This window comes from Ammodytes marinus (assembly GCF_949987685.1).
Source record: "Ammodytes marinus genome assembly, chromosome: 5".
Classification (NCBI taxonomy): domain Eukaryota; kingdom Metazoa; phylum Chordata; class Actinopteri; order Uranoscopiformes; family Ammodytidae; genus Ammodytes; species Ammodytes marinus.
In genome coordinates this window covers 11,392,803-11,414,491 of record NC_137234.1, presented here as the reverse complement: position 1 = coordinate 11,414,491, position 21,689 = coordinate 11,392,803, and the positions used below count along the sequence as shown (strand labels likewise).

The window sequence follows — 21,689 nt, the reverse complement described above, 5'->3', positions numbered from 1 at the left end:
CTGGCTACTACCAGTGTTCGTCTGTGACACTGGTGCACATATTAGCAGCAAAGTACTGATTATGTAGATTGATATGATACAATCTACTCTAACAGTGTACAACCGAATAATATTTTGTATGACTACGTAACTATACTCAATGTTTGTCTATACAATTATTATGTAGCCTAGTATTTATGTAAAACATTTATCTAGTAAATAATGCAATAAAACAGTATAATACAATGATAGGACATAATATAGCATAGGGTGGAATGCATGAATATAGTTTTGCATTGTACACTGTATAGTACATTAAAATAGGATAAGATATACAATTTAATTAAGTAAAATATATTAAGTAGGCATGTGTGTTTGTGATTTATTGGTGGGGCTTGTAAATTATACACATCATGTAGTTCAACAAAAAAGTTTATTGAGACTTTTGTTTTTTGCATGCAGCAGAAATAACCCCTGAAATAATTTATATACAGTACAATAATCTAAAATACGTACAGGTCTTTGTTGACTTCACACTCTTATTAAACACTTCTTTCGTGCATCTGATAATAAGCAATCATAACTTACAAGGCACACATACATAATGATCAGCATCTCATTCAGTAAATACTCGTGACAAAACTTAAATCTTCTGCTCCTTCGTTAGGTATGGCCTAAATTACAAAGACGATCTATCTGTTGTTGATTTTTTATGTTGTTGTTGTGGCACAATTGGTTTGAACATGATCCCAAGAACCGAGACTTTACAAAACGGCACCCAAGCAAAAGACCAAGCTGCTAATGTTTGTGACACCAGAAGAGTCAGTCTGAGAAGATATCTGCACAGAAGGCGGAAGATGATTCTCTTGCAAAAGTTGTGTCGATGTCATTAACCTCCAGTGCTCACTTTATTCTGTGGATTAAGGGGAAGAAATGGTTGACAATCAAAACCAATAATAGTGGCAGAGGTTAGAAATCCTACTGGGTGTTTAAAACAAAAGGTACATTTTAGGGCCCGACCGATATGGATTTTTGGGTGTCGATGCCGATTATTTTCTGAGAAAAATTACGATAACGATTAAATCGGCCCATCATTATTTTTTTTTAAATCCCATAAATATATATTGAAAAAATTTACTTTTTTGAACCCTTAAATATATATAAATACTTGTTACTGTCAATAGGGGTACAGGAACTTTTTATTTATTGAAATATGCATTATCTAAATACAAATAAAGTGTTACAAATATGTCTAAAGTGACATGACACATTTTTTAACTCAGACATTAAGCATTTTATGTAACTGCACCCAACCCTCTGATACTCCCTCCCTCCAAACATCAGCATCTCAGACTAAATAAACTCATTCAAAAGTCAACTCAAAACTCACCTCTTTAAGAAAGCATAATTACACCGGACTCCAAACCTTATCTTTAATTTGTCTGTATTTTGTTTTCTTTTTCTATAAGTATAATTTTCTATATATTTGATGTAAAGTGTCTTTGAATTACCTCCAATAAAGCACTATATAAATTCTATATAATAACTATAGTAATATCAACTACAATTAACAGTCAAGAGATGACCAATGACTCTGCTATTGGTATCAGGGGGAACTGTCAAGTTTGAATTAATCCAATGTATTACAACACCCCTGCTGCTGCTGTTAATATGCTATAAGCAGGGCTGTACAGTGCGACAGTTCTGATCGCATTTGCTACTGGAATTGATCACGTGCGATGATGAATACAAGTCCACTCGCACTAGTGCTAATGAGCAGATGCACAACACTGCTTAGAGGGCTCTTCAATAACTATCTCCAAATGCGGGTAAATGTAGTCTTTGGCTGGTGAAAGATGTGCGCTCTGGATCTGTGCTTGTGCGGCGATATAACCGGAAGGAGACGGCTCTTTACATTACCGCAGTTAAGTTAGCGCGTGTGCAAGCAGAACATTTCCTGTGCGCCTTCACATTAAAAGCCTGTTACTAGCCAAACATGAGTTGACTTTTATTCTGAAGCCGGTAAAACAGGAAGTTAGCGCTTCAGCTTGCAGTGCTCTAGCTACAAAGGCAACTCATTCAGGTGCAGAGAGTTTGAAATAAGCCACTGAAGAACTACTCTCAGCACATTCACAACAACCAATTTAATTTATCCTAAATTTTACCAATATGTATACTTATTCATTTAACAAGCTATGTTTAATGTTTTAAAGTTTGGTTTTAATTAACAGAAGGACATTTTCTATTTTTGTTATTATTATTAATATAATAATTATATATACAAAAAAATATATAGATACAGATATTATTTTTATATTCTTATGGGGAGAAATAATTCTGAATCAGCAAAAAATTGCAATTGGCAGGTTAGATTCTTTTGTCTAAATTGCAATCAGTGCAACCCTATTAATTTTTCTACAATTATTACTGCACACACTAGGATATAATATTAATTGTGAATCTCAAATTAGACCAAGATGACAGCCTCAAAGGTAATTAGAGCGAAATGCAAGGGTTAAGGTTATGCAAGTTTTCGAACATACTTTCTGTGCTACCAAATTTATTTTTGTGCTACTGATTTTTTTGGCTTGCTAGCACCAGTGCTACCACCTAAAAAAATAAGCGTACAGCCCTGGCTATAAGGCTACCTCCGGGGCAGCAATGCATCTTACTCAACATGATTGCTGGAATTTTTTTGAAAAAAAATCGGCGGCCATTTTGCCGATGCCGATTTTTCGGAGATGTGCTATAATCGGCCGATTAAATCGGCCGGCCGATATATCGGTCGGGCCTTAGTGCATTTCACCGATCGAGTCGTACCTTCTTGGCGTTGTCAACACACTGCATATAGGCCGAGGCAATGCTGGAGCAGGACAGAGTCTTTCCCGCATTCTCCCTGTAGCATTTTAAAATCTGACCCTGCAAGTCGCCACACACTGGCTGGATATCAAAACGCCTGAGAGAGAGAGAAAAACAACATCATCCAATTCCAAATATCAAATTTGATTTTGGTTTGGTAAGTAATACCACATTCAAACTGGCCTTTTATCTCTTCATAATCTATGTCAAGTTCTTCCCAATCCGATCCATTCGAAACATGTTTGTATATAATTAAGGCAAGATTATTAATAAGAAAAAGTTAAATGAGGCAAATAATTTATGCATTTCTACAAACACAATGATTCTGAACTTACGCAAATCGGCTGTGGGTCTCTTCTTTGCCCTTCTGGAAGCTTTCTGCAGACACTTTGTAAAACTGAGAACACTGAAAAACACGGTATAATCCAGGTCAAACATCACAGATGATATCCGTAAAGACTTTTTAACCTTGATTACTTATTCAGTAAGTCATAATGAATCCTAACTGTTCGAGAAAAACTGCGGGATTTGATTTAATTAATTGTAAATTACAGTCTGTGCTAACGGTGTGTGAGGAAAATGTTGCCCACCTTTGATTCAAGTTTGGTGATGTGTTCCTTGTAGATAGCGTCTCGTTTCTTCAAGTGTTTCTCCTTCTCCTCCAGTTGATGAGCCTGTGTGAATTTAAAATGTTTACAATGGTCACACATATAAAACCAGCAAGCCTATGTTCATTCCAATACTACCTTTTATAATTTGATATGTTGTAGATTGAGACACACCATTATACATGGCTTTTTTCTCATCAATAATTAAAATGAAATAACAGCAATACCCAGCTGTTTAAAGCGGCGATTAGAACAGGATGAAAGAGTGAGTCATGCAAGTACAAATTCTTTCCGCTCTTACCTTCAGCTCCATCCACTGAAACAACACAAGAGGGCAAGAAAGAAAAAGAGGCACATTAAGAGAAGGAAAGACTTTTATATTTTACAAGAGATCCCGACACATACCATTGTTTTATTCAAATGTTTAGATTATTAAACCTATTATTATGTTATTGATTATTATCACTATTATTATTTACAATAATTTTAGTATCAAAATGTATTCTCTTTATTTAATTATTTGAACTTTTTAGTTAAATAGATATCATTTATCTTCTTCTTTTTACTCTCTTATCAAGCCAATTCCCCTTGTTTAATTATTTTGTGTTAGTGTCTGCTTTTAATACCACTATGTTTTGTTTCCTTGGTTGTTGTCCCACATGTTTGTTCTATGTTGTACATTATCACAAATGGAAAAAAAGCATGTTTTCCTTGTCCTTACATAAAGCTGCACCATGAGCTTCTCGTCCTCTGTCTTCATTCGCTCCTGTGTGATGGCTTCGGTCAGTTTCTCCAAGTAAGACGGCTTCTCCGCATCCAGCGTCTTCTTCACCAGCTCATCCACCTGAGCCTGAGCCGCTGCTTTAGCGTCTGCTTGAGCCTGAGCTCTCATCTCATCCAGCCTTCACACACACACACACACACGCACACGCACACGCACACGCACACGCACACGCACACGCACACACACACACACACACACGCACACACGCACACACGCACACACGCACACACACACACACACACACGCACGCACGCACACACACGCACGCACGCACACACACACACGCACACACACACACACACACTTTCTATTTAGTGCGAGATGCTTCTCTCATACATTTCATCAGAACAAATTTCAGGAATTCATCAACTGCAATTTTGGTAACGTGTTACCAGCAACCAAGGCACAAACATTTACTTTAAAGTTGACAATAAACCCCCCTCATCTTTAGTTTATATAATCAAAACAGACACATATGCACACCAAATGAGATATAAAAAAGAAAAGTTCACAGTGATTTGATCTTACTGTCGCTGCAGCTCCTGCCTTTTCAGGTTGATCTCCTCCTCCAGACTTGTCTGCATCTCCTCTTTGATCTTGTGCCTCAACTCTATCTCCAACTCTTCAGGAGAAAGGGGTGAAGCTGCACAGAAACAGTTTCATTTATGAATAGTAAAAAAAAAAAAGAACAGGGAATTTAGTTACATTTTAAGCTGTTGCTACACATAATGCTCACCTGCTGTGGGTGAAGGCACTGAGGCGACGGCAGGTGCTTCCTCCTTAACAACAGACGGCAGAGACAGTGTGATGATGGGCTCTTCGGCGGGAGGAGCTTGTTCGGCGGGAGGTGGAGGTGATGCCAGAGGCTCCACGAAGGGTTCACTTATTACAGGGGCGTCAGCGGGCATCACAGCCAGCTCCACACAGTGACACGGCAGGGAGGGCTCTTCAAACATCAGCTCCGCAGCGTGAGGAGGTACTGCCACGGTCTCCGGTGAAGAAAGAACTGGTTCCCATTGAGGTGGAGAATCCGCAGCTGGAACCACGACCTCAGGCACTTCTTTTTCAGTAGCAGGTGGAGGTGGGACTACTACAGGCTCGACTACAGGCGTCTCCAGAGGGAAAACTAGAGCTTCAATAGGAGAAGGTGGAGGAGTCATTGGTTCATCCGGTGTAGATTCAACAGCGGGCGGCGGAGGCTGGATAGTTTCCACTGGTGGCGTGGACAGGACAACAGGTTCGAGAGGTTCAACAGCAGCAGGTTCAATAGTAGATGGAGTTGTGGGTGTCACAAGTTCAGAGGGCAGAGGTGGAGCTACAGCTGCTTCGGAGGAGGACTCCACAGGTGAAGTTAGGATGACAGGTTCGACTATGTGTTCAGACTCTACATGAATGAAGGATTGTAGAGGAGGTATGACTATTGGCTCCACTACAGCAGGGGGAGGAGGGGCAGGAAGAGAAGATTCAGGCTCCACGGTTGGGGGTAGGACCACAGCTTTGATGATTTGCTCTGTCAACGGCAGTGTAGTTGGGGTTTCTAGCTCTACATGAGGTGGGTTGACAGATTCCACAGAGGGTACTAGGACTAATGGCTCTACTACAGCAGGTGGAGGAGGTGCAGGACCAGTAGATTCAGGCTCAACAGGTAAGAGCACAGGTTCGATGATGTGCTCTACTATAGCAGATGGGGGAGGAGATTCAGGCTCCACTGGTGAAGGTAGGACAACAGGTTCGATGATAAGCTCTGTCATCTGTGGTGTAGTTGGGGTTTCTGGCTCTACATGAGGTGGGATGATAGATTCAACAGAGGATCTTAGGACTATTGGCTCTACTATAGCAGGTGCAGGAGGAGCAGGAGGTGGAGATTCAGGCTCTACTGGTGGAGATAGTAAAACAGGTTTGATGGTAACAGGCTCCACAATTTGTTCTGTAATCAGCGGTGTAGTGGGGATCTCTTGCTCCACATGAGGTGGAATGAAGGATTCTAGAGAAGGTAGGACTATAGGCTCCACTATAGCAGGTGGGGCAGGAGCAGGAAGAGAAGATTCAGGCTCCACGGTTGGTGGTAGGACAACAGGTTCGATGATAAGCTCTGTCATCTGTGGTGTAGTTGGGGTTTCTGGCTCTACATGAGGTGGGATGATAGATTCAACAGAGGATACTAGAGAGGATCCTAGGACTATTGGCTCTACTATAGCAGGTGCAGGAGGAGCAGGAGGTGGAGATTCAGGCTCCACTGGTGGAGGTAGTAAAACAGGTTTGATGGTAACAGGCTCCACAATTTGCTCTGTAATCAGCGGTGTAGTTGGGATTTCTATCTCTACATGAGGTGGGACGACAGATTTAACAACAGAGGGTACTAGGACTATTGGCTCCACTATAGCAGGTGGGGGAGGAGCAGGAGGTGCAGATTCGGGCTCCACAGGTAGAGGTAGGGCGACATGTTCTACCATAATAGGCTCCACAATGTGCTCTGAAATCGGTGGTGTATTTGATGTTTCCGGCACATGAGTTGGGATGAATGGTTCTATGGGAGGTAGGACTACTGGCTCCAATACAATTTCAGGTATCACAGGAGGTTCTACTTGAGGAGAAGGTGGAGGTGGAGAAGGGGCAGGGTCGCTAAGAGGCAGAGTTTTGGGCTCAGCAGTCGGAGGCTCAACAGACGTCTGAAGAGGGAGGGAGTGGAACTTCACAGGAGGAGGAGGGAGGAGTTTTACAGGTTCCACTGATGGAGGTGCTTCAATAGGAGGTAAAGGGGGGAAGAATGAAGGAGGAGGAACCAGAAGAGGTATCAAGTGTTCCACAAAGGGAGCAGGGACTGGAGTGGGTTCTTCTTGTTGCGTTTCAGGTGGAGGAGAATTTTCATGCTGTGGCACATGAAGACTGACGACCTTCGACGGCTCTCTCATCCGGTTGATGACTTTGTCCGACAGCTGAAGAACAAAGAGTATTCGTATCGTTATTCAGTTATTCAATACTGCAGCGGTTGAGGAAGTGTTCAGATTTCTTTTTATAAATCAGAATATATTAGTTCTTAACTCATGGTCATGGAGCTACATTTCTCATTGTATCTCCCTATAAGTGCATTTTTTTATATTTAATTCTTAATTGTTTTTCACAGCAAAATTTGTGTTTCCAGCTCCAAAATAAAACATAGTGAGAAAGAAAAGTTCACCGTGATTTGTTCTTACTGTTGCTGCAGCTCATGACATTTTCATAACATCCTGTGATTACTCTTGGACGCATGTCAAGTAGCAGAAGCAGATTTAAACGGCTGAAGTAATTCTTAACTCAGTCCTCAGTTTTTTTATTATTTTCCTCATTTTCATTGAAGAACCTTTTGCTCTCTAAATTAATGTGAGAAAAGTCACAGCTTAACATTGCAAAATTAGATGTGAAATGATCACAGAGAAGCTTAAAATCGATTCAGCTGTTTTGATGAATTCTTTAAAAATCTTTCTGCATCAAAATCTCAACGTGTTTTTCTCCAATACATTTAAATTCAATCATTAATCATTCAATTCATTATCTCGACCTCCACTTTGGGTCAACTGCTGTTGTTTTTAAATGTGCTACAGCTACATAAATAATGTAACTTGACGAGAAGACGACCATGTGAAGAACAGGAATCCTTTATTATTTAAAATGTGAGCCACTGAATGGAGCTCTTGCTTTTTTTATATGATTAAATAAATACGTATTTATTTCAGGAGCATAGATAGTAATAATAAACGGTATCACTATTGCAAAATGTGCATTTTATGAATGCCTAACAATGGTCTTTAATTATTGTACTGTTCGTTAATTGTTGCCTTTATTCTATTCTTTAATTACATTTTTTGTTGCAAATTCCTGTGAGCATTGCCACTTTAATTTTGCTATACATCCTGCAAGTGTAGCCTCTATTCTTACATCTTGACGTTGCATTAAGTCAATTGATTAACTTTTTAGGATTGTTGTAGAAGAGTTCATTCACAAACTTAAGCTCCTTTTGTTATTTAGTTTGTCAAGTTTATTATTTAGAAAATGTAATAGATATGTTCAAGATATAGGCCTAGTGGATAATTTAAGTAAAGTGTGCATCTTATTTTAAAAGTATTTAGGCTGTTTTCCCTCATATTTTTCATGTGACACCCGACCATTTTCTATACTTAACATCACGGACTTTGTGCACAGTGACATCAAACATGGAGGAGTTGGGGGTGGGGGATCAATACTGTACATATGACAGAATATGAGTGGATTTAATTTAAACTCTGCACAGGTTAAAAGGGAGAGAGAAAACCCATGCACTCTGCAGCAGTCTCTTTCTGACTTTCTCCCTGTAGCTCACAGTCACTCACCCTGATGCCCTTCACAAAAGTAACTCCTCCACCTTCACCATCGTCACGAGACAGGTGGCTGCTGCTGTTTCCCCCCATCCACGCTGCTACAGTCAGGTGCGCGCTAAAATGTGTGTATTCTTCTTTTTTTAATCCACTACAAACCTACATGTGTTTCACAGCTGCAACAATAGTGATCTGCCCTTCCCAGTGCAGACTGCGAACAACAGCTGCTGCTATTGGACGCTCCCTAACAACGTCTCTCTTGATTGGTCAAGAGGTCTCAGAGTCAGTGAAATGTGAGAGAACATCGTGTCCCATGCAGGCAGGTTAAATAATGTATAAAAAATAAATAACATAAACAATAAATAAAAAGTCTCTGCTACTTCTTTTTATGATTAGCATATTATTTGAGAGGACCCTGCAGCTACGGAGACTATATTTGTCAGTGGGGGACTGTAAGTAAAAGTAGGCTATATTTGCTCTCCAGTATTGCGCAATTTGGAGGTAGGCCTACTTCTCGAGGTATTCACTTTACACTACATCTACTTCATCACACTTTAAAGGCAAATAAAGCATATTTTAATCCACTACATTTACTAAAATAAACGAAAACAGTATGAAGCGTATGTATGATGCATTATTATAGGTTATAACTTATTGATTAACCTACCCTGGGAAGGTCAAAGTGTTTGGTGTGCAGCCCTGTTTTGCTGATCATTGGTTCTGTGAGTCCATTCTCCTCTGAGCATTTGCTTTATTATTTTTAGGGACAATTTCGAAATGAGAGTGTAAGTTATTGGAGGATGAGGACAATAGTCAAGCTGTTCATTATCCCACATGTAGTTAACCTTGTAGAGACACCAGGAGAATGTGCTTGTTGCCACCACCTCTATTTATGATGGTGAAGCTGTAAAACATGTTTAGTGTTTGACTCAAATTCTAACTCCATGATCTTTTTATTAGTTTAAAGAAGTGGAGTATGATTTAAATTTGTAAATGTATTATTATTATGAATAACATAGTTACCAAACTCTTCTTCTTTTAGTCAGTGGTTTAGTTAATTCATAAGAACAATGAGCCAAATATAATCCTGGAAGTAAAAATGAACAAGGGGATCTAATAAAATCTATGATTCTAAAATGATCGATTCCGCATACTTTTGCCTCTGGTACTTGTAAGTGTATTTTGCTACTACTTTTATACTTTTAATTAGAATGCTAGACTTGTACTTGTTTAAATTGACATATTACTACTATTTATTTTAGTTTTATGTTGAGTAGCTACATCTTATGTTGCTGATTTGTATTTTATTTAATTAAAGTTTGCTGAGGGTGTGAAGATTTATTAACATAAGACACCTGAGACAATTTGACACATGAAAAGACAATTACAGCCAATGTATGATCTCCATAAACCCTTGCTCTGTATCTGAAATCCTCCCAAAACATGAAGTATTCTCCCCATTCAGCATCACATTATTGTGTTCAGTGTACTGATGAAGGTAAGCATCAGCTTTTACATTAGCTGTCACCTTTAGAAAATAAATACAACATTACAAACAAATAAAGTTGCAGCATGATGCTAATGAGGTACTAATGGTGAAGAAAGGGGCTGTTGATATTTCAGTCTGTAATTTATATTATCAACAAATTACATTTAAAAGACCAAAACCTAAAATTAATTGATCCCGATTGTCTGTCTAAAAGAAGTGCTCCTAACTAGTGTAACAGTTCTGAATTAATCAGCAGCTGAAAATAGTCCCCAACAGATTGCACAATGTATTCCTGTATGCAAAACAAACTAGTGTCTGCTGTTTGTGGCCACATGGGGGCAGCAGAAACAAGCTGAGAACACAACACTGACATATCTAACATACTGTATTGCAACTTTAAAACGAGAGCAGTGAGAGTGAATCATAACTTGTAAAATTGTTATGATAAATGCTACAAAGCTCAAATGAAGACCAGAATAAAGAAATACGTCTGAGAGAGGTGGGGCCATAGAGTCTGATAAGTTGTTATGTGAATAATTAATAATAAATATGAATTATTGTTTTAAAGGACTAAATGGCCTTTGGGCTGAGTGTCAAAAGACATGTATTTAGATACGGACTATAACATTGTAGATTCCTGGTCTTTTCCATGGATTTATTGACAGTAAAGAAAACCTTAAATATCATCAGCTTAATGTGTTTGAGGGAGATGGGGTTTACAACGAAAGTATGACCACCAAATGACAAAACTGTATAAAATTGCTGCAGGACAGTCCACCGGAAACTCAGTGCAACAGAGTGGCTGTTTATCTAGCGAACACCAGTCCTTTTCTATTTGTTTTTCTTCTTTACTCCGCCTTCTTCTGTTTGACAGCGGGTCCTCTCAGAGCCGCCCAGACGCTGCTCAAAACCTCGGTGTACAGCAGAGTGCCCACAAAGACCACTGCCGTGCCCACCCAGTGCCAGGTGCTGAAGGGGTTTTGGAAGTAAAGGATGGAGAAGATGAGGCTGAGAAACTTCCTCAGGGTCACCACCAGAGTGACGGTCAGCGAGGTGCACTCCGTGGTCAGGATGAACACGCCGCGAATACAAACGTACCTGAAGAAACTGTTAAAGTCTGTAACAAGAGTGTGAGACGATAGAAAGAACATTCTGTAATTTAAACTTAACTTAAAGCACAGCTAGTGATATCAATAGTTGTGTTGCTATGAAAGTTTCTTGGTGGAATATTTGCAGGTATTTTCTTTATACTTTTGACAAAGATGCCGATAAGATTTCAAAGCAACGCGTTTCATTAACTTTTCAAAGCATACTATAGTACAGTGTTTTTCCATAATGAATTATTCCATATTAATTCTACTTATTGATTTAAACAAATAATAAATTCTATATAACTTTAGAATATATTAACACTTGACACACACAGCAGTGCATAAGCTTTTCCCTTGTGGAGGCACCATTGAACAACACTTTGATTTAGTTTAACAGGATACTGGGTGATGACGTTGATCAGCAGGTAGATCCACATTATCGGAACAGTCAGTCCAACCTGGGGAATTTCTACAGGAGCTGAAAAAAACGAAGATTATATTTTAATATCTGCTGGTACAGATACTGGATGTAAATTGAATCGGATAAATCGCTGGAACTCACTGCTCTGACTGAAGTAAACACCATGGTTGTAGATGTCTGAGGCGAGAAGCAGGAAGCCGGGCAGTGGCAGGCAGTGCTGCAGAGACAGAAGACAAGCAGACTCTTACTCACTCCACTCCCCTAATGTACTTTTGGACATGCTGGATACGATAAGAGAACTCACATTGTAGAAGAGGGCCTCTTTGGAGTGTTTTCCATACTGCTTGTAGAGCGTCTCCTGGAAAATGCCCATCCTCGCCGACATCAGCAGAGCAAAGGTCAACATTGCAATACCTAAACGGACAGAAATCAACAAGACTTTGTGTTAATGATGCTGGTTGTTGGTGTCAATCAGCAGAAAGTTTGTTGAACATTAATCAAACAAAAACACTATCTAAAAAATTAGAATAGTGCTGCACAGCTACACTATAATGTAATATAACATATAACACTGTGGTAGACAGCTGAACAGTAAAATGTATTAAGTGCAAAGTAAACAGGTTGTGTGGTAAATATAATAATAATACTGTAGGTTGAAAAATGCATACACATAAATATACTGCAACTGTGCAAGTACTGATGGTAGAGAAGTGTAGTAGTAAATATAAAGTCACCTATAAGCCAGCGCACCAAGGTGTAAAAGCCTTGCTCCTCCGATCCTTCACTGGCCACATTCTGCAGAAAACAAAAAAGAGACTAAATGCATAAAAGCTTGTCGAGGGGGAGATCACAGGTTTTGTTATAAATTCATTATAATGCCACATGTTCTGCAGAGGACTCACCACTTGTCTAGCAGACATAACGGTGCAGATGAAGATACCAGCTGTAACTAAAGCTATAGACAAATATTTACTTGCTGAATGCCTGCAGAGAGAAAGAGACACAAATTACAGATTTTTGATGCAGACACGACTTGGACACCTATTACCATTGCCTGGAGAGAGCAGCTTTTACCTTTTCTTCAGGATGATTATTCCCATGATCATATTAGCGATGAGGGATCCCTGCAAAGAGACGAGAGCACAGAGATCAGACTCAGGGTAAGGGGACTATGAGGGAGAATTAGGAAAGCAACAATCCTCACTGATCTGAAGATCATGTGTAGTGGCATGGCAATGTTGAAGTTGAGAGCGTAGTTGTTGATCACGCTGACTGCGAAGAACATGGTCACCATGATCACATAGTTTCTGGAAAAAAATAAATGGTTTATTTCAACGTCTTTCCTGCTGTACAAAGTACAAATCTTGAGTTTTTTTTCTTCATTTACCTTATGGGGATGGCCGGTTTTTTCCTCCCAAAATTAGATTCAAAGATTAAACCTTCTAATCCGATGAAAAGGAACTGAGCGAAGGTCACTATGTTGCCGCATCCTGGGAACTCCCTGAAGAACAAAACAACAGGCGAGAGAATGAAATCAGACAGGAGAATACCCAGATTTAAATAGCATGTGGATCAGAAAATAATTTGCTGTAAATTATGTTATGCTGATGTTTTCACACAATAACACGGCAACACAGATGCATCGTTTCCTACAGCTTATTGATTTCAAATTAAAACAATGAAACCCACTCAGTATGTAGATGAACAAAAATGTGATATTCCAACAATAACCTTTAAAAAAATACTAAACACTTTATTCTAATTAACATGCATGGATTGTGTTAACTATAGATGCAAACATTGCATATTTACAGTATTTATTAAACATATTGGCCAAAAAATTATTTAAGGGCTCTGGTGTCATTTCATTCAAAGTACCAGTGTGCGTCACATCCTGAACTTATAATAACACCTTTGGGACTTAAATTCGTATCGCTCTCTGGAACAGTTAGGCTAAAATAAAAACTGTCACAGATTTCAACATTAGTAACATTGATTAGGCTGCTCTTTGTGTTTCAGTATATCTGTAAGATTTAAGTGTAACTGAAGCTCGTGAACAGTAAAAACAAGTTCGAGCACGAAAAAGCTGCTCATGAAGAACTTTCAACCTCTGAGGACGTGCAAATGGTTCACTCATAGATAGTGGATTCACTGCACAGAACTAACCCCCAAATCGTATTTGTGCATTGGAACCTTTCCATGATTGGAACCGATTGGAACACATTCTCGTGAGGTCTTAAGTCAAGATAAAAATGAGCTGCAGCTTTGAAAACTTTCATGTAGTAAAGTAAATGACATGGGCTCATTTACAAGTTTATCACTGACCTTACAAGCAGCTCCAGAGACACAACATTGCTACAGCATCCGATAAAAACCAGACCAATGGCGAAAGCTGTGCCCATCTTGGTTAAATGCGTAAAAATAAATAAAAATAAACGTGTCACTCGATACAGCGCGTTTCTGATGGGTGCATATTGGCTTAATTTAGCTGCAGTTGGTGGTTTTTTGAAGGAGGTCTCCTGCTTCCACAACACTCCTGTTGGAGCCGAACACGTATTTGACAGTCCGCTTTGCCTCAGCACAGTGGGATTATGGGAGATGTGGTTCATTTCTGGCAGAAAAGGAGGGGAAAATGTACGCATGGCTTTAACAGTCTGAGTATTTATTACAAGAATACGACTAAAATGTGTTTATTGTCAGATAATTAATAGCATGCGTAACCATTAAATAAATCAGGGGCAAATAGATTAAATTCACGAGACAGCTGCGCAATCACTGCGCAGTCGTGACGCACAGACACGTTCGAACCATTGCGCATGCGCAGATCAGTGTTTTCTGTAAAACAAACGAGGAGCTGTCACTCCTAGTTTTTATTTTTACTTTGTATATTTACATTTTATATACTATCTATGATATTTACATATTAGGCCTATATTAATTCAATTAATTACTATTGTGTATTATATGTTTACGTGCAGGTCTGTATGTTTATTGTATCACACAAAGTTCACACTTCCTTGTATGTGTGAACTTATGTAACGGGTGTGCAATTTCACCCTGGTTACACTTACATGGCAATAACTGATTCTGATAGGCCTACATAAACAAACAAGCAACACTTTAATGTTTGTAGCTTTATTATAACTTTTGAGTGTTGGCGGTTGGGAAGTTTATTACATTATTGTGCAGCCTACACTATGGCCTACCTACAAATATGCTTTTGTTTTATTTGTGAATTCTTTTCAATTATTTGTAAATCTTGTAAACGTAGTGCAAGAAAAGTAGCATACAATAGGAGAATACACGTGTAACTTAAATAGTATACAATAAAAGCTTTTTGTTTTGGGAGGAACAGAAACATGGTTGAAGGTTGTACCAACATCTAAATAGGCTACATAGACGATCTTTGGTGGTAGTCTTACGTACGTACGTGTTTGCGTGGCCTGGGCCGACGTGGCCGCGTAACCGCTAGCTGTAGGCTACCCCTGTACAGCATCATTTAAGGCTAACGGCGGCTGGAGCGGTGGGTTTGAGTCTATAAAAGCTTTGTTGGAACGGATAAATCCCCCAGCTGCCGCCACCATGATTTCACTCACGGATTCACAAAGTAAGACATATTCATGTTGCATCGCTGTTCTTTTATCTTTGTGTCGTTTCTGTGTGAAACCCGGTTCGGTACAGAATGTATGGTTAGCAGCTCAAACGCCATTGGCTGGGACCGCGGTGACGTCAAGCAGATGTATTAAATGAATTACACATTTATCTAGTAATAATTGTTAATTACCTAAATAAGCACATTTTAAAAGCTGTCGGGGTATTTAGTTTCAAAATGTTAGACTGAATAAAATATGTTGTAACATAGAAATGTAAGGTCTGATAATTTGCATTTTCATTCATTGCCTATACTATATCATTTTAAGTAATTGTTTGAAATTGGAATTGCTTCTATAACAATCAGCCTGTTTATAGATAACATCTTCTTTTAAGTCTTATGTGATTCTATATTGTGATGCTGTGAAATATTAATAATAGAAGCAGTTTATTGATTCAATGCAATGGCTTCTGATTGTGGGCCAACACACATTACAGATCAAGGTATGGATGCTAAGATAAACTAAAAGATCCAACATCGTCAGTAATTTATACAAAAAAAACTTAATTGTTTATTTTACTCATGCAAAGCTTTAACATGTAAAACCAAAAACACTGAATGGAAACTGCTCATTTGCAATCCACATAATAATATATTCCATGTTATTTTAATACATCCTCTCTTATTTTAATGGTATTTTACTGTGTTTTAATTATGATTAATTATTGTGTTTTTCAGTAACTCCATCTTGCAGTCTTTATTGTCATCCTGTCATTCTTTCTTTTGGTTTTACGTACCGTGGTTCTGTCTGCACTCTGCAGCGGCTCATTTTCTTAACTACACTTTGTTTTTTTGTTTCCTTCAAATCCACAGAGATTGGGATGGGGCTGACGGGGTTCGGTGTGTTTTTCCTTTTCTTTGGGATGGTGCTGTTCTTTGATAAAGCTCTCCTCGCCATTGGAAATGTGAGTTGATCCATAAGACTGTTTGTAGAATGTGTGACCGGCGGCCTAACATCTCCCTCCTATGAACTGCACACTGTCTGTTGTCTTGCCTTTGGTACAGATTCTGTTCGTGTGCGGCCTCTCCTTCGTCATCGGCCTGGAGCGAACGTTCAGGTTTTTCTTCCAGAGACACAAAGTGAAAGCCACCAGCTTCTTCCTGGGAGGAGTGTTGGTGGTGCTGATCGGCTGGCCTATCATTGGAGTCGTTCTAGAGATCTACGGTTTCTTCCTCTTATTCAGGTCAGCACACACTCACTCACTCACTCACTCACTCACTCACTCACTCACTCACTCACTCACTCACTCACTCACTCACTCACGCACGCACGCACGCACGCACGCACGCACGCACACACACACACACACACACACACACACACAGAAAACTCTCTCTTTCCGGAATGAATTTGAATGTTTAGGTCTCACTCCGTTCTCTCTCTCTTTTTAACAGAGGATTCTTCCCGGTGGCGGTGGGCTTCATCAGGCGAATCCCTGTGCTCGGCTCTCTGCTCAGCTTACCAGGGATCAGAACAGTGAGTACATCATGACATGACGGCTGATGAAATGCAAATTGAGCGCCCCAATAAATGACTGCCGACTTAAAATAGCTTGACCTGGCTAATTCATCAAATGGAATATTCAGTCACCTTTTTTCTGTTCCTGTTATTTTATGTGTTAATGCTGTTTGGGAAGTTTTTTGACTGCAGTCAGGTTTTGCTGCCACATGGTATATTTGTATAAAATGTCTCACAGTGCTTGTTTCTTTTATAACAAGTTTCCAAGATCTGGAGATATTCAGTTTACGCTTATATTTGACAAAAAAAAACTACAATAAATCAATGCATTTGGTTAATGCTTAAAGACTAGTAATATAATTCAATATCAAATTAGTTGTCAATTAATCCTTCCATCTATTGACCAATCGTTGCAGCTCTACTTATTTTATTTAAAAGATTTCCCCTTTGAATCTCAAATCTCAGTTGTCTGAGTTTCCCTAGGGACCTGAATGCACCAACTTCTCAAAATTACAATTTGCAAAAGTGACCTAAGGTGATCAAGTGATTTCAACTCAGTTCAAGTCTCTGCAAGTAAAAAACTAAAACCAATGTCAACGTAGTTATGAACGGCTCAAACTGGCAGAAATACCTAAAATACTCTAAACCAGTTTTTCTAGATTTGTTGTTTGCATTGAAGTAGATTAGCTGATGAGGTGCAGTTAAAAGCTCTGGAATAAGCTTGAAATAGATGTGAGATCTTTCTCAAGTCATGAAGACCTTCAGATTCCAGGATCAGAAACATTATTCCCTTTATGTAGGTTTCTGGTGTCGTACTGTAGTTATTCAGCTTACAGTATTTTCCACATTTGACAAATATAGTGTTTTTTTTCTATTTGTAAAACTTCAGTTTCTAAAGATTGTTTTGTGTAAATGAACCTACCTCATAACAGAAGTTTCTTCTCTGAGCTATGTACCAAGTTGGTCACACTAACTGGATTTCTCTCTGATTTTCTTTCAGCTGGTGGATAAAATTGGTGAGAGCAACACGATGGTATAACATCGGGCTGTTTCTGAATCGGAGGACTGTTTCAGTATTTATCATAGTTTCTAAATAGTTACTGTATATTTTTGGTCATTGCTACTCCAAACACAAGGACCTCAGTGTATCTGTGGAAGATTCACTGTCATCATGATGTTTTTTGTAATTACTAAATGCCACTTGGAAAACGTTACCAGATAATTTTATATTATTATTTTAAAAAGCTGGAAGCAGGTCTCCCATTTATTGTCATTCCAGCCTGATATGTATGGACTGATAACGTGGGACCACTGTATTAACCAAGCGGAGGGTTGGGGCTCCTCCAGATCGTGTGCCTGAACAGTCACCAAGAAGAGTCTGAAGTGCTACTTCAATTTTGTACATTATCGAAAAAAATTAATGATAAATGTTACTTGGGCAAAGAAACCTGAACTGTTGTGGAAAGGGTTTCAGAGGTTTTGTTACGAAGATGTTTTACTGTAACCTTTGTAAGTGCATACTTGAAATAAAGTATGTATTTTTTAAAAGCTGTTTTTTTATTTTCTTATTGCAGAGATCAGTTTTATAAGCCACCTATGGATGATAAGTTAGTTTAATTACCCTGGATTCAAATGCTAAATGTAAATTATATCTACCGTCTGACAATGATATTTGACAGAATATACTCATATACTAACATACTCACCCAGCCTTTTTTGCTTGTGGAAATACCTTTTAAAGGGCAAGTACAACCCATTTTCCCTTGCCAAAAAGAGATTGCAGTTACTTACGTGTGACTAAAAGGTAATTTGTGCCTCCAAATTATTTTGAAAACAATACCCGTTTAATTATTATTTCAAAACTTGCATAAATCATAAACATAATGATATTACCACTTTATTTGTTTATCTTGTTTCAGTAGAAGTAGTAGTAGTAGTCTATGCAGAGTCCCACAGCTGGTACATATTTGAAAGTGCTGTTGTCTTGCATATGTATCCTATAGACATATATTTCTAACATGCAACATACATAATATATGTGGATAACACACAGTCAGATCAACATGATGATAAAATAATTATATACAGTGCTGCTTGAAAGTATGTGAACCCCTTGAGTTTTTTGGAATTTTATTTATTTTAATCATTATTATCATTATTATACATGGACCATGACCTGCAGGCTGATTCCTCCATATGCATGAGGCTGGTTTCTGTGGGCAAGAATAGTAATGACAATAAGTCACTGTCATTGAAATCGAGTAGAGATAGTCATTGGGTTGCTGTGCATGCCAATTTGTAAATATTTTCATTTTTACTATCTGGTTCATTTTAAGTTTGCATTCATTGCAAAGATATTGCAAAAAATAAATAATAATAATTCTAGCAGGGTCCCCTAAGGTGAAGATTGAGAATGAAATGGACAAATAGGATCAGTGAAAGGGTCTTATGATTACTTTTGCTAAACAGATTACCATCCTTCCGTTAGAGAGACTGCAATCAGTCATGAGATATTAAATTAGTACCATTTGGCTATTACAAGAAAGGGCTATTATTATTATTATTATTATTATTATTATTAATAATAATAATAATAATAATAATACAAAATTATTAAAATAGCAAAGGGTTATATTGCTATGCTAAAATGTGCTATTTGTCCGTTTTTCACCATGTCAATTACCTTTCCAATTGAATCCTGGCGTGAAATTTATACAAAAAAGTGTGTCGGAGTGTTTCCCCTCTTCACCAACCTCTGACCCCGCGGCAGGTGTTTACACCCACGTGCTCACTGACACGCTGTCATCACATCAGATTCATTCATAAAAAAAAAAAACTCGCTAGTGACGACATTGCGGGGTGACCCTGTGAATAGTCCACTGCTGCTGTCTATGCTCGTGTTAGATATACTTGAAAGTTTTTTTGTTCTAATATGTGTTTGTGATTAATGAGCAGCGACAACTTGAACACCACCTGTCACTCTTGACAGTTTGAGAAGTTCGAGCCGTAATTAAACCACCTGTCACCATCAGTGAGTGACGCTGCATAATGAGGCGCTTTGCTTTGTTGTTTTTAAGGCGACTGAAAAACACAGAGGAGGAAGCAAACATTTAAAGAGCAACTGCAAACTACAGGAGAGCACAACATATATAATAAAAGGTAAGCAAGATTATCATTTTTATTTTTCGTAATATCTGTAGTAGTTTTGTCATTGTTTGCATTATTATACTATAATTCAGAGATAAATACATCCTTTTAGGCTTTTAGATTGACTGTCATGATTAAAATGTGCATATTACTTGAAGAAGGCCATTTTGCATTAATAAGCAGTATGTTAAAATTAAATTATCAGTTTGTAACTCACCATAAGTTAGTTATTAATAGCCTTTTCTTGTTGTCATCAAGAAATGGATGTTGATGAAAAAACAAACAATTTATGAAATATGTCTTCATAAATGAAGTTATAATTGTTGACCAAAACATACATAGGCCTACATTAATAAACACTTTAAAATCTGTATATCTGCTAACAACTACATTCTATTTAAACCATATATCAAATAGTGGGGATATTACATTTATTTTGTTCTATTATTATTACTAGCAATAGTTTTTATTTTGAATAAAAACTATTTGTTATGTTATTACAGAGTTCCACCATGTCTCTAATAGTGACGCTGCTTGTGGTGACCTTGGTAAGCCAGTGTTGGAGCACACCACAGGTGGGTCCAAGTACATTTTTCTCATGTTGAAGCTGAATTTACATGACTCGTTAAGAATTATGAGTTAAAACCGATAACTTTTCACTTTTGCAGCGGAGAAACTGGTCTCCTCAGGCTATATTATATCTAAAAGGAGCACGTAAGAATCAACAGTTCTGTAGATTTGCCCATTTTTAAACTGTTTTGTTGAATTAAGAGAAAAACATTGTTGAATGTTGGTGTTTTTACAGAAGGACACCGCTCAGTTTTAGCGCGCACCGGTAGAGAGGAACAAGACACTTTCCATTTAGGTGGGTACAGCTATGTTCTGCTTGTACTACTTATCTAATATTGACTGATATGGCTTAATATGTTATAACTACTTTATAAATGGATAATTCATGCTTTGTGAATAATTGTTTGAATGTATATAAGACATTATTGAGAACAACTTCTGGGTTTTCAGTGTGAAAAATCTCTGACGCTGCAGACCATCTGGACCAAAATCCATTTATTACCATTTTAACTGCAGATTTAAGATTATTGTAAAGAAAATGTAAATACATCTTTTCTATTGCAGTATACTTAATAACTTAGGGTTTATTTAAGTGAAAAAAACCCACAATCCTATATACATGAATCTATGATAGATAGATAATTGTACAGAAAATGTGCTAAAGTGTAGTTTATTAATGTTGCAGAATTGATCGTTTTAAACTTGAGATTTGATTGAATGTCTTGATTATTATTGCCACACATGAAAAAAGGATATTTCACAGCACAACATATTTTTCTGTTGAAAGGCTTGTTAGCTTTAGCTAAACTATTCTTCACTGCTATATGTTTGTATTTTTTATATTTCTGGGACAGAAATGTTGTGAAATCGTAGTGCTGCGTCGTTTTCTCTTAACAAATATATTTTATTTCTTTGAAGGGACTCATAAAGGGAGCAATGACGGACGAGGATCGTCTTTTTCATTTGTTCTGATGGAGCTTCTGCAGCGAGCTCTAAAAGAAGGTAAACCCCTGAAAGTGATCAGCAACAGCTCCGTCTGACCATCATCTGATTGTTTGAAATCTATTTTCTTCCTCATGTGAAGGCAATCCAGATAGTTACCGAGACAAATGAGAGCTGGATTTGAACTCTTTGTAAAGTTTATTTTTCATTATTTCTGCATTTTTTGTCATTTATGATGTTTTTCTATTTGTGCTGCTGTTTGCGTATACTTATGCTGTACAAATTAAATATCCTCTTCTTGTCTATGTGATATAATTTAATGTTTACTGCTGGACTGAAGTGTTTACAGATTCTTCT

The 21,689-nt window shown here is 38.0% G+C and overlaps 3 protein-coding genes across 4 annotated transcripts; 1 reads left to right on the top strand and 2 right to left on the bottom strand.

The window, feature by feature from the left end:
* Positions 1–401: 401 nt before the first annotated feature.
* chchd3b (coiled-coil-helix-coiled-coil-helix domain containing 3b) lies at positions 402–8,736 on the bottom strand. Of its 2 annotated transcripts, XM_080028662.1 has the most exons (9): positions 8,577–8,736; positions 4,967–7,166; positions 4,759–4,873; positions 4,168–4,348; positions 3,748–3,762; positions 3,429–3,512; positions 3,174–3,244; positions 2,800–2,935; positions 402–892 (listed from the first exon to the last, which is right to left on the bottom strand). In XM_080028662.1, exons 1-9 carry the CDS (start codon positions 8,652–8,654, stop codon positions 869–871), a joined length of 2,904 nt encoding a protein of 967 aa, XP_079884788.1. In that variant the 5' UTR covers positions 8,655–8,736; the 3' UTR covers positions 402–868. The 2 variants fall into 2 exon arrangements, with proteins under 2 accessions (XP_079884788.1, XP_079884789.1); XM_080028663.1 differs by lacking the exon at positions 3,748–3,762.
* Positions 8,737–9,962: 1,226 nt separating this feature from the next.
* On the bottom strand, positions 9,963–14,101 carry slc35b4 (solute carrier family 35 member B4). The gene is made up of 10 exons (XM_080028245.1): positions 13,888–14,101; positions 12,950–13,063; positions 12,767–12,869; positions 12,637–12,686; positions 12,465–12,546; positions 12,297–12,357; positions 11,867–11,976; positions 11,704–11,779; positions 11,544–11,619; positions 9,963–11,148 (listed from the first exon to the last, which is right to left on the bottom strand). Exons 1-10 carry the CDS (start codon positions 13,962–13,964, stop codon positions 10,899–10,901), a joined length of 999 nt encoding a protein of 332 aa, XP_079884371.1. The 5' UTR covers positions 13,965–14,101; the 3' UTR covers positions 9,963–10,898.
* A 945-nt stretch (positions 14,102–15,046) lies between these two features.
* Positions 15,047–18,108, top strand: golt1bb (golgi transport 1Bb). The gene is made up of 5 exons (XM_080028656.1): positions 15,047–15,169; positions 16,028–16,119; positions 16,220–16,398; positions 16,610–16,691; positions 17,674–18,108. The coding sequence occupies exons 1-5, from the start codon at positions 15,145–15,147 to the stop codon at positions 17,710–17,712; spliced, it is 417 nt and encodes a 138-aa protein (XP_079884782.1). The 5' UTR covers positions 15,047–15,144; the 3' UTR covers positions 17,713–18,108.
* Positions 18,109–21,689: the final 3,581 nt, after the last annotated feature.

What these genes read in the sequence shown, in the direction of transcription:
- golt1bb (XM_080028656.1), top strand. Translation starts at nt 15,145, where the DNA reads ATGATTTCACTCACGGATTCACAAA. An exon ending in TTCACTCACGGATTCACAAA is followed by an intron (nt 15,170 to 16,027) that starts GTAAGACATATT and finishes TCAAATCCACAG; the next exon opens with AGATTGGGATGGGGCTGACG. An exon ending in GCTTACCAGGGATCAGAACA is followed by an intron (nt 16,692 to 17,673) that starts GTGAGTACATCA and finishes ATTTTCTTTCAG; the next exon opens with CTGGTGGATAAAATTGGTGA.
- slc35b4 (XM_080028245.1), bottom strand. Translation starts at nt 13,964, where the DNA reads ATGGGCACAGCTTTCGCCATTGGTCTGGTTTTTATCGGATGCTGTAGC. An exon ending in ATAATCATCCTGAAGAAAAG is followed by an intron (nt 12,547 to 12,636) that starts GTAAAAGCTGCT and finishes TTCTCTCTGCAG; the next exon opens with GCATTCAGCAAGTAAATATT. An exon ending in TGTTTACTTCAGTCAGAGCA is followed by an intron (nt 11,620 to 11,703) that starts GTGAGTTCCAGC and finishes CGTTTTTTTCAG; the next exon opens with CTCCTGTAGAAATTCCCCAG.
- chchd3b (XM_080028662.1), bottom strand. Translation starts at nt 8,654, where the DNA reads ATGGGGGGAAACAGCAGCAGCCACCTGTCTCGTGACGATGGTGAAGGT. An exon ending in AGTGCCTTCACCCACAGCAG is followed by an intron (nt 4,874 to 4,966) that starts GTGAGCATTATG and finishes GTTTCTGTGCAG; the next exon opens with CTTCACCCCTTTCTCCTGAA. An exon ending in AGGCAGGAGCTGCAGCGACA is followed by an intron (nt 4,349 to 4,758) that starts GTAAGATCAAAT and finishes GTGTGTGTGAAG; the next exon opens with GCTGGATGAGATGAGAGCTC.